The 14,845-nt window shown below is 42.7% G+C and overlaps 1 protein-coding gene and 1 non-coding gene across 2 annotated transcripts in view; one reads left to right on the forward strand and one right to left on the reverse strand.

Moving 5' to 3' along the window:
* Positions 1–11,709, reverse strand: part of JAKMIP2 (janus kinase and microtubule interacting protein 2) — a 56,300-nt gene extending 44,591 nt beyond the window's left edge. Inside the window, exon 1 of the mRNA XM_052642723.1 lies at positions 11,581–11,709. Within this exon, the coding sequence (XP_052498683.1) occupies positions 11,581–11,709 (129 nt within the window). The remainder of the gene's footprint in view (positions 1–11,580) is intronic.
* Positions 8,060–8,131, forward strand: TRNAA-AGC (transfer RNA alanine (anticodon AGC)). Its single transcript has one exon. It is a non-coding gene; the product is annotated as a tRNA-Ala (tRNA).
* Positions 11,710–14,845: the final 3,136 nt, after the last annotated feature.

Raw genomic sequence — 14,845 nt, forward strand, 5'->3', positions numbered from 1 at the left:
GGGCCGCAAAGAGTCGGACAAGGCTGTGCCACTTTAACTTTCACATTATGTGAAAGGAGGAAATACCCAAGGATGCTTCCAATACTTTGTTCAGACAAATTTTTGATGTTCTGGGGCTTTACTATTTTGTGTGGTCTTCAGGCAAGCAGCACAGGCATCACCCAGAGGCTTATCAGAAGTGCAGGGGATCCATCCCAGACCTATGAATGATAACCTGCAGTTTAATGCATCCCCAGGTAACTGACATACACATTAAAATTAGGAAATTGTGCTCTAATGTTTTTCATCTTGGTGAGGAGTTCAAAATAGATCATCTGGAGATCATTCTAGACTATACATCCCTGCTGCTGCTGCTGAGTCGCTTCAGTCATGTCCGACTCTGTGCGACCCCATAGACGGCAGCCCACCAGGCTCCCCCGTCCCTGGGATTCTCCAAGCAAGAACACTGGAGTGGGTTGCCATTTCCTTCTCCAATGCATGAAAGTGAAAAGTGAAAGTGAAGTCGCTCAGTCACGTCCAACTCTTAGCGACCCCATGGACTACAGCCCACCAGGCTCCTCCGTCCATGGGATTTTCCAGGCAAGAGTACTGGAGTGGGGTGCCATTGCCTTCTCCAACACATCCCTAGTGAGGGCTAAACTGATAACTGTGCATGTCCTAGGACACCCAGGATAGTCCATAGTTCAATATTTTGATCAGACTAAAAAACTGGTGCCTAAAGTGATAGCATAAAACATTTCCCTTTCTTTTTCTTCTCCTTTTTTTTTTTTTGAAGAGAAGATAACTGCTGCTAAGAGGGAAGTGAGGAATGAAGATGGTTGATATGTGCTCAACTTCACCTTCCTTACCATAGCAACTTGGTTCCATCCCCCAAATTTTTACAGATACACACACACCAGTAAAAACCCCTGCAGTACAAGGACTTCTCTGTTACAGGAGGTCAGTGGCTGTTATTTCGGCTACATGGGTGTCTGTCTGCATTCTTCAATACCTCTTATCTCCGTCTCTCCCCCACCTATGTCAACACTCTGAGGAATTTAATAAAGTATTGCTTCTAATCTTTTTACTTGCAAGGAGAAAAGAAAAATTCTCCTGTGTTTTGTACTATTTCCAATGGTAATACAGGTCTTTATAGCAATAGCACTGCCTTAATTTGGCTGGGAGTTCGTCTCTGATTTAGTAGGTAAGTGTGTGGCCTGGCATCTGTAGCTTAAAAAAGCCTCACTAGGCTCCTGTACTGTCCTCCTCCTACTGTCATCTCTGCTGCCTGTCTTTGTTCCTCTGTTTCAGTCTTTTGCACACATACACACACAGGCAGTAACCTAGAAAAAGGGAAAAACCGGGCAGCGCCGGGAGTAATATCTAGGTGAGTGATACTGAGTCTTTGCCATTTGTAAAATTAGAACATTTTGTGAAATAATTGCTGAGCCTTTCCAGCTAAAATATTGTAAGATCCAGATTCCTTATTGAAACAATTGTAATTATGAAGTAAAGTGTCTGAGATTTTACTTACCTTAATGGTTTACTTACCTTTAGCTAGAACAGAATTTTCTAAGTCCACATGGCATTCTATGAATATTTGATTTTAAAGGTACAACAATTATTCCCATGTAGGTTATTCTAAAAGGATTCAGGACACAAGGAGATTTGGCGAAATAAAGAGTCAGGCTTCCCCACGACTGTTCTCGGGTCTTGCCTCCAGCCCAGCCCAGGTCCCCTCCCCAGTGTCTGTTAGTGCGTACATCCTAGAGCAGCGCTGTCCCTCATGGTGGCCATAGCCACAGCGAGCACTTGTGATACTGGAAAGTCTGAACTGAGCCTGGCCACAGATATAGAATACTCATCCCATTTCTAAGACTTAGTATGAGGTAAACATTAATATATCATTAATAATTTTTACATTGGTTGAAACCATAATATTTTGAAGTTTTTTGGCCTTGTGGCATGTGGGATCTTCCTCAAGCAGGGATCAGACCCATGCTCCCTGCATTAGAAATGTGGAGTCTTAAACAATGGACTTCCAGGAAAGTCCAAAACTATATATAGTATTTTGGATAAATTAGGTAAAATAAAGTATACTATTACAATTAATTTGGCTTATATTTACTTTTTAAAATTGTAGTTACAAGAAGTTTTAAAATCACATATATGGCTTGCATTATATTTCTTTTGGACAGCATTACTTCAGAGTTCTTGGAGGTTCATTTAACGAATTGAGCTTTTGTCACACTGCTGCTGACATTCTCTTAGCAAAATCTTGTGCCAGGGCTTCTTCCTGTTGGGGGATAGAATCCCAACACTTCAGCTGCCCCTTTCAGCTCTCAGAAGACTTGGTTGGACTTTCAGGCCCCATTTTAACTCCTCATTCGACATCTCAGCCATAGGGCAGTATTCTGTTTTCTACACACACCCTGAATCTCTACACTTTCATGCCTGCCTAAGTTTCTTCTTCCTGATCTGCCCTTTCCTCAGCTCCTTTTGGGATCCTCTCATTCCTCCTGATCTAGCTAGATGCTACCCTCTCTGGTCATATCACCCTGATCACCCAGGACCAAGCTCATTTCTCCCGCATTTTTCTTCTCTGTGCAGTTTGCTAACACCTCCTTGCTGGTCTCTTCCACATTTTTCTTTATGCTGTTTTCTTTTTTTTTTGGCACACTTGTCTGTCTTCACCATCTCCTCTCTTACCCCACCTTGATTGAAAACTCCTAGAAGGCTGCCAGTGAGCCTTGTTCATCTTTGTCTACCCAGTGGTTGTCAGCACAACACAGAAGACAAAGAGTATGTGTGAAATTAAAGAATGTAAGCCAATATGTTTCCCTGGCTAGCCTCGTAACTAGAGGCAGGAATAATATATCCTGTCACACATTTTAGAGAACATGGGCTTGCACTGTTACCCAGAGCAGCCCTCATCCATCCCTTCCCTGTATAAAACAATAAAAGAAAAATACCCCCAACATATAATGTCTGCCTGTGTTCTTTTTGATATTTCTCCCAATGCTTCAGTAATGACAGCCTAAATCTTTCCATTTTTTTTTTTCAATGAAGTGAAGAAGGACTTTCTAGGCTATGAGTGAGCAAACAGTACCCCATGAGCCAAATCTTTCCCACCCCCTTCCCCTTTGTGAATAAAGTTTTATTGGAACATAGCCAGGCCCATCCATTTCCATGTTGCCCATGGCTGCTTTCAAGCCACAATGAAGTTGAGTGGTTTCACAGAACCTCTCTGGCCCACAAAACCTAAAATATTTACTATTTTGTACTTCACGGAAAATGCTTGCTGATTCTTCTTTTATATAATGTAAGTTTTGAAAAGAGGGGCCTTATTTTTCACTGAATTAGAATCTCTGATAATTTACCTTCCATCTAATTTACCTTGGGGAAATTAACTCAAGTGATAGGAAACTATCATCTCCAATTTCAGCAGGATGTATTTACGTTCCTTAGGCATTTGGAACAGTATTGTGACCTTAAGAGCAGATAGGTAATGACTTACTAGGGGAATTTTAGCAGCTCTTCTTAAAACAATGAAAAGCTGTAGTAAAGATGGATAAAGGGTAATGAATTCTGGGTTTGTATTTGGATTTCACCATCTACTCTCTCTAAGAAAGTTGCTTTATCCTGAGGATCTTTGATTATACTTAAAAAAATACCTGTAAAAGAGATATTTTTAGGATTAAATTAGATAATGAATGGGAAAGTAGCTTAAACTGAAAAGTACTGTAAAATGTAATATTATATTGGATATAAGAGGAAATACTCATGATCTGAAATTATTATGTGAAGTTCTCTGCAGGTGTATTAGATTGTACCAGTCTGTGATTCTGTAATTTCTCTCAAGTTATAAACAATAATCTTTTATGTGTAGACTGGAGAGGAGATGAATGAAAAAGAAAAAAAAAAGTGAAAACACAGGTGTATGGAAAATATACTCTAGCATGAAGACAAAACAAATAGGAACACACACTGGCATTTTTTTCCATCACTTAAAGGAAAGCAGAGTATTCAAAAAAAAAGAAAAAATATTGAATTACTTTTGGCACTTTTTAATGTCTACTTATTTGGTTGTCATGGCAACTGTCATTTTTGGCAGTATTTCTAGGTACGGTCTTTTTTTTTTTTTTAACTTGAAAAGAGTTTCACTATGAAGGAGATACAAAGAATGTGACTGACATCTGGGAGGAAAAAAAGAGCCAATAAAAATTTTGTAGTAAAAACATTTTCTGAAAATTATTCATAGCTTAGATTGTACCACTAAGAAATAGATTTTAATATCTTAATGTAAATCATGAAAATGAGTATACAAAAAGATGAAGAACTACCCCTGAGTAATACGAAAAAATGTGAAGATAATACTTCAAAAGGTAAAAATTAATTAGTTGATTGAAGAGAGAATCAATTTTTACTTGTGGAAATGTTATATGGACAAAAATTTCAGCTCCATCACCAAAAATAGTAGGCATTTATTGGGGGCTTAACTTACTATGTATGAATTAGGCACTTTTTTAAAGGCTCTACGCCTATCAATACACTTAACATCCTAGGCAGCTCTATGATATAAATAGTATTTCTTCAATCTGAATTTCTGATGAGAAAAGTGGGGAACAGGCTCTACAGAAGCACAACATAAAGAAGGCTGATCGGGGTCCAGGTGGGCCAGGAGCCAGGTTAGGGCAGATCTCAGATCTCCTAGTTTGTTCCGAAAGCTTTGGCAAGCTGGGGCCCCGGACTCAGCCTCAGTTTACTCATGTGTAAACTAGGATTGGTGATATCTTTCTCATATGATTGTTGAAAGGACTGACTTCCATAATCCAGCAAAGTCCTTTGGATAGGCTAGAACACATGGGCAATTAATAACTATTAATACATGGTAGATATTAAATATTAATTTGATGAGCATTATTACACATTAATATTTTATCATGCAATGTATACTAATACCATGAACAACATAAACCTAAACACCCATATTATGGTGCTAAGATGAGTGCTACTATTACATTATAAGACCTTAGCAACTATTTTCCTAATAGAGATGTTCAAAGATAAAATTAGGTTTCCTCAAGATGTCCTGAATTTCTTGGTGACATCTTATCTTAACTTGGAAAACATTGCTTAATGTATACAAAGAAGTTATAAGGGGTAGGGTGGGACAGGGCTAGAGGGTGAGCACTGAACAGAGATTTGAATAAAAGACTTCTTGTATCACTTTTACCCCAGGGGTTTTATTAAAAAAATAATAATAATTAGGGAAATTTAATCCTGCTTCCACAGTGACAGAAGGAAGAAAATTCATGACTAGCTTTCCAGGCTTCCCATTATATATTCTTCTTTTGTCCTAATTCTAGTGTTGCCTTTGAAAAATGCCACTGTAAATTCTGCTAAGATAAAGAGGGTGATATTTGAGCTTTACTGTGAAATCTAGGATTAAACGTTGGACTGCCTATCAAAGGTAAGGAGGGCTGAGAGGTTATCAAGACAAGACAAGCCAGCAAAAGGTTCAGCTTGGATTATCTGCATCAGATGTAGCCAGAGACCTAAACGCACAGTGGGCTGGCAGGGGTTTTCATGGGCACGAAGTAATTCTCCAACAGGAGATGTGAAGAGGGAAAGGCTGCCGCCATAGGAGTGGGGCTCATAAGGGCTTCTCCGGTAGCTCAGCTGGTAAAGAACCCTCCTGCAAAGCAGGAGTTCCCAGTTCGATTCCTGGGTTGGGAAGATCCCCTGGAGAAGGGATAGGCTACCCACATCAGTATCCTTGGGCTTCCATGGCGGCTCAGTTGGTAGGATCCACATGCAATGTGGGAGACTTGGGTTTGATCCCTGGGTTGGGAAGATCCCTTGTAGGAGTGCATGGCAACCTATTCCAGTATTCTTGCCTGGAGAATCCTGAAGGACCGAGGAGCCTGGTGGGCTGCATTCCATGGGATCCCAAAGAGTTGGACACAACCGAGCAACTAAGCACAGCACAGCCTAAGGGAGATTTTATACAACCTGGGGAAGTAATAAAAGCTTCTCTCTTTTCATTTGTTGCTTTTAGGTACTTAGGTTTCCTGAAAACAAAACTAAATTTGCAGAAAGCAAGAAGTACTGGATGCCCAGTGTGGGCCCTGAACTTCCAAACTCTAGAGTACTAGCCTAAGGAGAGAGAAGGTTGGCTGGTTTTTTGAGAGCACCCTGGAGGCAACAGAGTGCCGTGGAGTAAGAAAGCACCACCTTGATCACAGCCTTAGAGAAGATGGGAGTTCCCATGTTGACTCCTCCTCTAGCTGTGTCACTGGGAGCAAATGAATTACATAGAACTTGTGTTCTTTCTCAGTGAAATCAGAATAGTAATCAGATGCTCCCTTTGTCCCAGGCTCTCAGTGAGGACTGCTTTGCAGTCTAAAGGGCTGTTCTAAGGGTGGAAACTCCTTTCTGGAGCTGACTCTGCCCAAAGCAAGCATCCCAGGCCTGCCACCCTGCAGACTTGACCCTCAGAGGCCTGTCCTCTGCTCCTGCTTCATCCCCTCTGTGACTGTGGGCTTCACTGTAGCAGCAGGCTGCCTCTGAGGGAGAGAATGAAACCCTGGGGAACTGGGTGGGTGGATTTCACGTCTCACAGCAATCCCTCGTGTGCTTGCACACCCTGAGCAGCAGATCAGTGTCCACAGAGGAGACACACAGGAAAATACCATGGCTTCATGGCTCAGTGCTGGTCCAAGAAAGACAGATCTGGTGGAAATGTTTCCTCCACCCAAGCCTGGGGTGGCCCGCCTCAATCAATACTATATTGTACTTAGGCCATGGGGTTTTGGGGAATGTTTTAAAAACAATCATGATAATTCACTCAACAAGTAGGACATGTCTCCCACATGTCGGGCAGCACTGTAAACACTGGGGATCCCTTACTTAGGGGGTCCCTGAAGCAGACATGGAAGCATACATTTCATTAGAGCAGGGACAGCAGGCAAGAAACAAGCAAACAAATAACATAACTTCAGACATAAGTTTCAGACTTTCACTTTCTTCATAAGTACAGAGTCCTGTGATTAAAGCACCACAGGGCGATGTGCTAGATAGAGTACATGGAATGAAGGGAACAGTGTCATGTAACTTGGTGATCAGGGAAGGGTCCAGAAGAGCTAGAGCAGATTCCTTTCCTGATTAATCTCGACTATTTTGAAAGGATCTTAGCTCTTTTATGTTATCCATAATCTGCTCATTTTATAGATGCACAAATGCAGGCCCAAAAAGGTCATCCAGCAGAGAGACCCCACCTGTGTTCTTTCCTCTCCACCATAGGCCACCATAGTTACATCCTTTTGGCCCCTATGATTGGAGTCCAGTCAAAATGACCTACATATCTCCATGTTTTTTCCTATCAGTGCTTTACAAATCTTTCAGATAATTTCTACTCACCAGAAGTGGGCTGTGTCTAATATTTTAGTTTCATTTCCCTGCAGTGGAAATGCAGGCATTTTGGGGGAAGGATAGGGGCATATCCCCCACTCCCTCAACACACACACACACTTCATTTCTCCATTTGAAATTTGCATAATAGTATAAAAAAAAGTTCTGACATTGTCTCTTCCTCTGCCTATGGTTTTCAGTATCTTCCAGACATTCACATGTTTTAAGTATAGCACTGGCTTTGCAAAACATGTAAACAACTTAAATGCCCACTGATGAATAAATTGATACAGAAAATGGGATATATCACCTCCTATACACACACAATGAAATATTCAGCCATAGAAAGGAAGGAAATTCTGTCATTTGCAACATTATGCCAAGTGAAATAAGCCAGATAAAGACAAACACTGTATGATCACACTTACATGTGGAATTAAAAAAAAAAAAAATAGAGCTCATAGATATAGGGAATGGATTGGTGGTTACCAGAGGCAGAATGGTTACCAGAGGAGATGGTTAAGGTGGTTAAAAGGTACAAACTTCCAGTTACACGGTAAATTCTGAGGCTGTAATGTATAGCATGGTGATTATAGTTAACAGTCCTCTTAACAATATTTGAAGATTGCAAAAAGAGTATATCTTAACAGTTCTCGTCACAGCAGCTGAGGGTATAGCTCAGTGGTAGAGCGCACGCTTAGCATGCATGAGGCCCTGGGTTCAATCCCCATTATCTACATCTTCAGGGCTTCCCTTGTGGCTCAGCTGGTAAAGAATCTGCCCGCAAAGCGGGAGACCTGGGTTCAATCCCTGGGTTGGGAAGATCCCCTGGTGAAGGGAAAGGCTACCCACTCCAGTATTCTGGCCTGGAGAATTCCATGGACTGTATAGTCCATGGGGTCACAAAGAGTTGGACAAGACTGACAGACTGTCACTTTCACTTTCCTCACAAGAGCAAAAACTTTGTAATTCTGTGAGGTGATGGCTATTGACAAAACTTATTGTGATAATCATTTCACAATTTATACATATATCAAATCGTTATGCTGCACACATAAAATCAACACACTGTTATACATCAATTATATCTCAATAAAACTGGGGAAAACATTTGAAAAAAGAGCACAGACTTGGGAGGAGAGGGAAGGGGACTTAAAGACCCAGCTCCGTCACCAACAAGCACATGAACTGCTTTATCTCACTGAGCCTCGGTTTCCGCATTTGTAAAATGTGGGTAATGACAGTGCCCACCTCAGAGAATGGTAGTGAGGGTGAAATGTGATAACTGAATTATAACACAACATATCTGATAATATCCGCTCAAAAAATACACACACATAACTTAGGAAGTAAACATGACTATTATCCCATGCGACAAAGGAAGACACGGGTATTTCATAACTTGCGCGGGGTCACTCAGGTGCTAAGGGAAATAGCTGGGATTATGTGAGGAGGAAACGCAGTTCTTATCATGTGTGACAGATGGTAAACATTCAATAAAGTCCAGCATGTGTGACCCTGCTCTATCAGCAATATTTTCTGCAAATGTCAGTGGGATGATCTGTCTTTCTGGAAAAATGAGTAATATCCCATCACTCCAAAGGTTTCCACTCTTTAACCAGTCCATTCCCCTGAGGTTAAACTGTCATTTTATCATCATCCTAGCCTTGGAGTCAAACTGAGAGTGTGAATTCACATGTCGGCATTGTTCATGTTCTCTCTCTTAGAGCCTCGGCCTTTGGTAACACAACCGTATTTATTTTAATAAAACTGCTTTATGACTTGTTTGCCCTCTAAATTCCCTTTGCTCTTTGGGGAATGCTGCTGACAGCAGTGAGGCTTTGCTGTCGCCCCTGTGCTAGGATTATAATTAACTGCCATGGAGAGGGAGTCTGGGGGAGGGGCAGAGGGTGGACGACAAGGGCAGTGCTTTCAGAGCCTGGCTTCTAGTCTCTTGTCAGAGGAAAGGGAGATGGCCCCTGACTGCTGGCTTAGACACCAGTGCCCAGCCCTGGATAAACAGGCACGATAAACAGCTCTGTCCCCAGTCAAGAGTTACCCCTTTTAAAAGGCTAGCACATGTGGGAAATGGCAGGGTTGGGATCTGCAGGGCCTCTGCCTCTTTAAAATCTCATGAGCTTGGTCTCTGTAAACCAGGGGCAGGTTATGGTTCCCAGTATCCAGATGGATAGCCTTCTTCCCATGAAGGTAGTTTGTCATTCTGTTGTTACTACAATTAAAGCAGCCTGCCTCCCTAGAAATGCTATGTTGCCCCAGGGAAAGTTAAAACCAATGAAATGTTCATAGCTTGTCGACCTGGAAGGAACTGTGGAGTGGAGTGTTTGTCAACACGAAGTCAAAAAACCACCTCCACGGGGACTGTCTGGACCGTGTGCTGGAATTGCAGTCCTGAGCCTCATCACTCCTACTTTATCAGAATCTTTGGACTCTGGGCCCAGGGATCTCAATTTTTAATAAGTTCCCTCAGGTTATTCTAATTTCCAGTGATGCTTGAGAGACAAGAATATGGAGAAACAGATTCAGTCATCTGAATTACAGATCGACACACTGAGAAATTGAAATTTGTCCCCGAGGAGAGAAAAAGGCAATATTCTGGTTTTCTGACTCTTACACAAACATTTTTGACTTTGTTTTTGTTTGTTTTGTTTTATGACACCACATTCTTTTTAACTTTATGGAAACTGAAAAATACCCTTCACTAACTTTACATTGGGGCCTGCTTATCCAAGGTCAAGGCTTAACTGAGACAGGGGGCCAGGAGCTTTGGCCAATTCAAGCTTTATTATTGTTCAAACCAGGAGAAATACATTTGGGAGAAAAGAGCTAATTAAAATGTAATGGTAAAGTCAAGGAAGAAGAGGCAGTAAGAAAGAGTAAGGATATATGTTATTTGTCACTTGATTAAGAACATTTCCTTACTGCACCAAGAGTTATCTCTTTAAGGCAATTTTACACTGACATGATTGTCTCTACTTTGCAAAAGTGTCTCACGCCTGTCACATATTTCAAAATGATTTCCTGTCCATGACTCTGTTTGATACCCATACCACTCTAATAAGAGAAGCATGAGCATATTCATTTAATGGATGAGACTTAGAAGCACAGAAACTTTCCTAAGTCTAATTAGCAACTGACTCAAGCATACCAGATATGGAAGGGATATTACTATGAATTATTTTTTCCAGAATTTACTATGTTCCAGGCAGCTCTCTGAGCATCTGACATGAATTTTCTCATATACTCCTCATCACTCCTTTACGTACGTGTCTAATTTAAACCTCCTCCCAGCTCTACAGGATAACACTAAGGTAAAAGGATAGAAATCACCTTTCAGTCATTCATCTACTCATTCAACAAATATATGTTGAGCTTTTCAGTCCTGGACATTTATTTAAGCTCTACTGATAGAGAGGTAAGTGAGGCTGCTGTCACAGAGATTACACTTGACTGGGGGGAGAGAAGCATTAAACAAGTCAATATCTAAATACAAAAACCGCGCTGAGATGAACCAGGAAAAGGCAGGCCTTAGGGAGTGTGTGGACCCAGGAAGTGCTCTGTTTTGGAGATTGTAGTCAGATGCTTGACTAGAGCTGACACTTGCAGGAAGTGTGCAAGGAGCATGCTGCTGGCTGGGGAAGAAGGGCAAAGGCCCACATGTGATGGGTGTGTGTCCCCTGGTTCAGTGAAGAGGCTGGAGCAGAGTGATCCGGGGACAGCAGTGGTAGGAGTTGAGTCAGATGATGGGCAGCTGGAGGGGGGAGGTCCTGATGTGGTGGGGGAAGTCCTGTGACTGAGAGAGGTGGGCAGCCTTGCAGGGTTCTGAGCAGTAGAATGGCAGGATGGACATGCTTTACAAAGATACCTCTAAATGCCTCAGGGGGAATGACTACAGAAGGCGAGGGTGGGACCCATCAAGGCCACATGCTTAGTCATTGGTCCAGAGGTGGTGGTGGTGGGGAGTATGCTCTCAATTTTTACATCTGGCTTCCTGGGCAGGCAGAGCTCATGAGCAGGGTTTTCTCATTTTGTGTGTATCCTGTGCTCAAATCCCCTCTGCCACACGCAGGGAATCTCCCCAAGTGCAGGGGTTGTTGCCCCCTCTGGCAACCAGCAGACAAGAGTCCACCAAGGCAGGGCTGCAGGCGGGCCTCAGGAAGCCCCACTCACCTTGGACTTCTCCTGATGCAGCTCTATCTGGATGTCTGTGAGCTTGGTCCTGAGGTCTTCGTTGGCAGCTTGAAGGGCGACAATGAGCGCCTCGGGCTTCTCGCCCTTATTTCGCCCTTTCTTGGACATTATTCCTTTCTGAATGGAGTCTGTTGGTGTTGAGTTCCTCTCAAGCAGGGGCTGCCATGTTCCTGCGGCTTCTCCTGGGTGCGATGGCTCAGCAGCTACTGCGTGTTGCTCCTCGGGAAGGTCTGCTCAGCCTCTGCCCTGGAAGCCCTGGGGGAGGCGGAGACAGTAGTTACTGCACGACCGAGACCTGGGCCGCGCACTCGTCAGGCACTCAGCCTGAGCTGCCTGCGAGAGCCGCCTCCTAAGGGCTCCCGACCACTTGGCACGTGAATTTAGGGCTGTCTTCCCGACAGGCTAGTCTGCTCATGTCGGTGCCCCACTTAAAATCCTTCAAAGACCTATGAGTCCATATACGAGTGTATCTTTCACATCTCAGAGTGCTCTTTACACCTGAACCTGCCCATTCTCCTAGGCTTACTTCCTCCACATCACTCACTTATATCCTGGGCATAAAGAGTGTCTTTTAATTTTCTGATTCTTTCTCTCTTCCCATAGGACTTTTCATTTCCCCCCATCCTCTGCCCCGCCTCCTCTCACAGTCCTCAGCCTCACATGCCGCCACACAGTTTAGTCTGACCAACCCTCATGACTCCATCAGGTCTTAGCTGGCAAATCAGCTCCTCCTGGAAGCCCCACACCCCACCCCACCCCAGGTAAATACAGGTCCCTGTGTTTTAAGTGTGGTCACCTCCTTTAGTCTGTTAGCTTTGTGAGGGCAGGAATGTGTTCATATTTACAACTTGCTTCTCAGAACGCATCTCAGGGACTGGACATATCAGCTATTTAATTCAGTATTTGTGAAAGGAAGTCACCTATGTGATGATCTCTGGTTTCCTCACAGAGTTGACTTTAAGAAAATCCAATATATAAAAAGACCTAGAATTATACAATAGATAAACTGTGAGACATGGAGATTTACTATACTTGGTTAATTGAGTCACTCATTTATTTAGTCAATATAGGTAAAAGGTAAAGTTGCTCAGTCGTGTCCAACTCTTTGCGACCCCATGGGCTGTAGCCTACCAGGCTCCTCTGTCCATGGGATTTTCCAGGCGATAGTACTGGAGTGGATTGCCATTTCCTTCTCCAGAGGATCTTCCTGACCCAGGGATCGAACCTGGGTCTCCCACATTGTAGACAGACGCTTAACCGACTATTTGTAAACTATAGACTTTTTAATTTTTTTAAGTTGTTGGTTGCCAGGACTTAATTGCAGCACGCAGAATCACCACCTTTGTTGCGGGATGCTAACTCTTAGTTGTGGTATGTGGGATCTAGTTCCTTGACCAGGGATCAAACCTGGAACCCTGCATTGGGAACACGGGGTCTTAGCCACTGGACCAATAGGGAAGTCCCTATAGGCTTCTATATGTTATGCTAAGTACAGTATGTTGAAATTGAAAATGCTAGTTTTCCAAGGCAAAAACAACAAACCTTTATCCCTACCTATCTTGATCACCATCACCATCATCTATATGATAATTGCCTTTTAAAAAACAACTCTTGTTTCAAAAACATAGACAAGAACTTCCTGTTCCTGTGGGGTGAGTGAGGAGGGCTCCCTGAGGATGGTGGCATATCCTGGAAGTCGAGGAGTGGGTAGGATGGTAACAGGTGGAGAAACAGGTGAAGCATCCTGGGTGAAGGAAATGGTATGTGCTGAGATACAGGAAAGAGAAAGCATAACAACTGTTTTAGAGGAAACAGGGGCCTGATAGTTACAACCCAGGATATAGTTGATGGGCACCGATGCTGGAACACTGGCCTGGAAATGATTAAGTTCTGGGAGATCTGGGATGCCATCCTCAGAAGTTTGGCATTTTCCCCCCCAGTAGGTAACAAGGAAGCTATAGAAGTTCTTGGCAGGCAGGTGCCCTAACAGAGCAGTGCTTCGGTGTGGTTGTTTTGGTGGCATAGTGGGGAGACAATGAGGAAGGAGGCCAGACAGGCCACTAAATTTCCAAGATGAAGCATGATGTAGACCCAATCAGAACAGCAGCGAGAAGATGAAGAAAAAAAGATATGTCTTGATTTACAAATCTTTAAATGTGTCCTAGGATCAAGGAGGTAAGAAAAAATATAAATCCTAAACTGTTAAAGTCAGTGCAAAAAGTATGACTAGATAAAGAAGATACTAGAGAGTTTTCCATGCGACCTTCCAGAAAATTGAGCATTTTGTATCTCTAGATGCTTCAGTCCAGAACTAAGGGGAATTCCTACTGATGATCCATATGTTCCAGTAGCTGCTGCTCTGTTGAGACCCCTGCTATTCAGCCTTGAGGACCATGCTGGGATCCTGGGCTTTCTGCCATCCACCATGACCACTGGGCCATGTCTTTTAGAGACTGTCTCTAGGGAAAGGGGGCAGGGAAAGGTTAGGAAGTTAGATCAGTCTGTTGCCAGCAGTCATGGAACTGTCCACCGTATTGTACTCTAGGGTAGATGTTGGAGTGGTCCTTCATGCTTAGTTTGCAAATGTTGCAAAATCATTAAAGTGTACGGCTGAGAGACTTCTAAGTGGTTACAACTCTTTGTTTCTAGAATTGAAATGAACTCAACAAGCATTTATTGAAAATTTGTATGACTAACACCACTAGGCACAAAGATAAGTAAGACAGTACTTAACTCCAAGCAGGTTTTGGGTGAGAAAACTCCCATATATACAGTTAACAGGTCTCTCCTCTAGTTTGTTCTCTAGATGTTACTGGTTCCCCAGGCTTTGTCCAGGTTATCTCTACTGGTTCCACCTATAGGTTTTATGATCCCCTGTGTTATATTCATAGCCCTGACCATTCCCCAAACCCCAGACTTATATATTCAACTCCTTCTACTAAATCCACCTGGATATCCTATTGGTATCTCAAACTTAACCCAACAAATACAGGTGTCTTTTTTTAACTAGTCCCTCAAAAACCTTATCCTCCCCAAGTTTTCCCATATCAATAAATGGCAGAATCACATGTCCAATTGTTTCAGATCTTAGCTTAGAAGTCATCCTTTTTTTTTTTTTTAATCCCCTATTTACCTTATCCAGTCCACTAGGAAGTCTGGTTTGTTTTACCTATAAAATATGACTCACTTTATTGTCAACTTCTATCAGCCTTTATAGTGCTGTCACAACACAGGGAAAAGCTAT

This window comes from Budorcas taxicolor, chromosome 7 (assembly GCF_023091745.1).
Source record: "Budorcas taxicolor isolate Tak-1 chromosome 7, Takin1.1, whole genome shotgun sequence".
Taxonomy (NCBI): Eukaryota; Metazoa; Chordata; class Mammalia; order Artiodactyla; family Bovidae; genus Budorcas; species Budorcas taxicolor.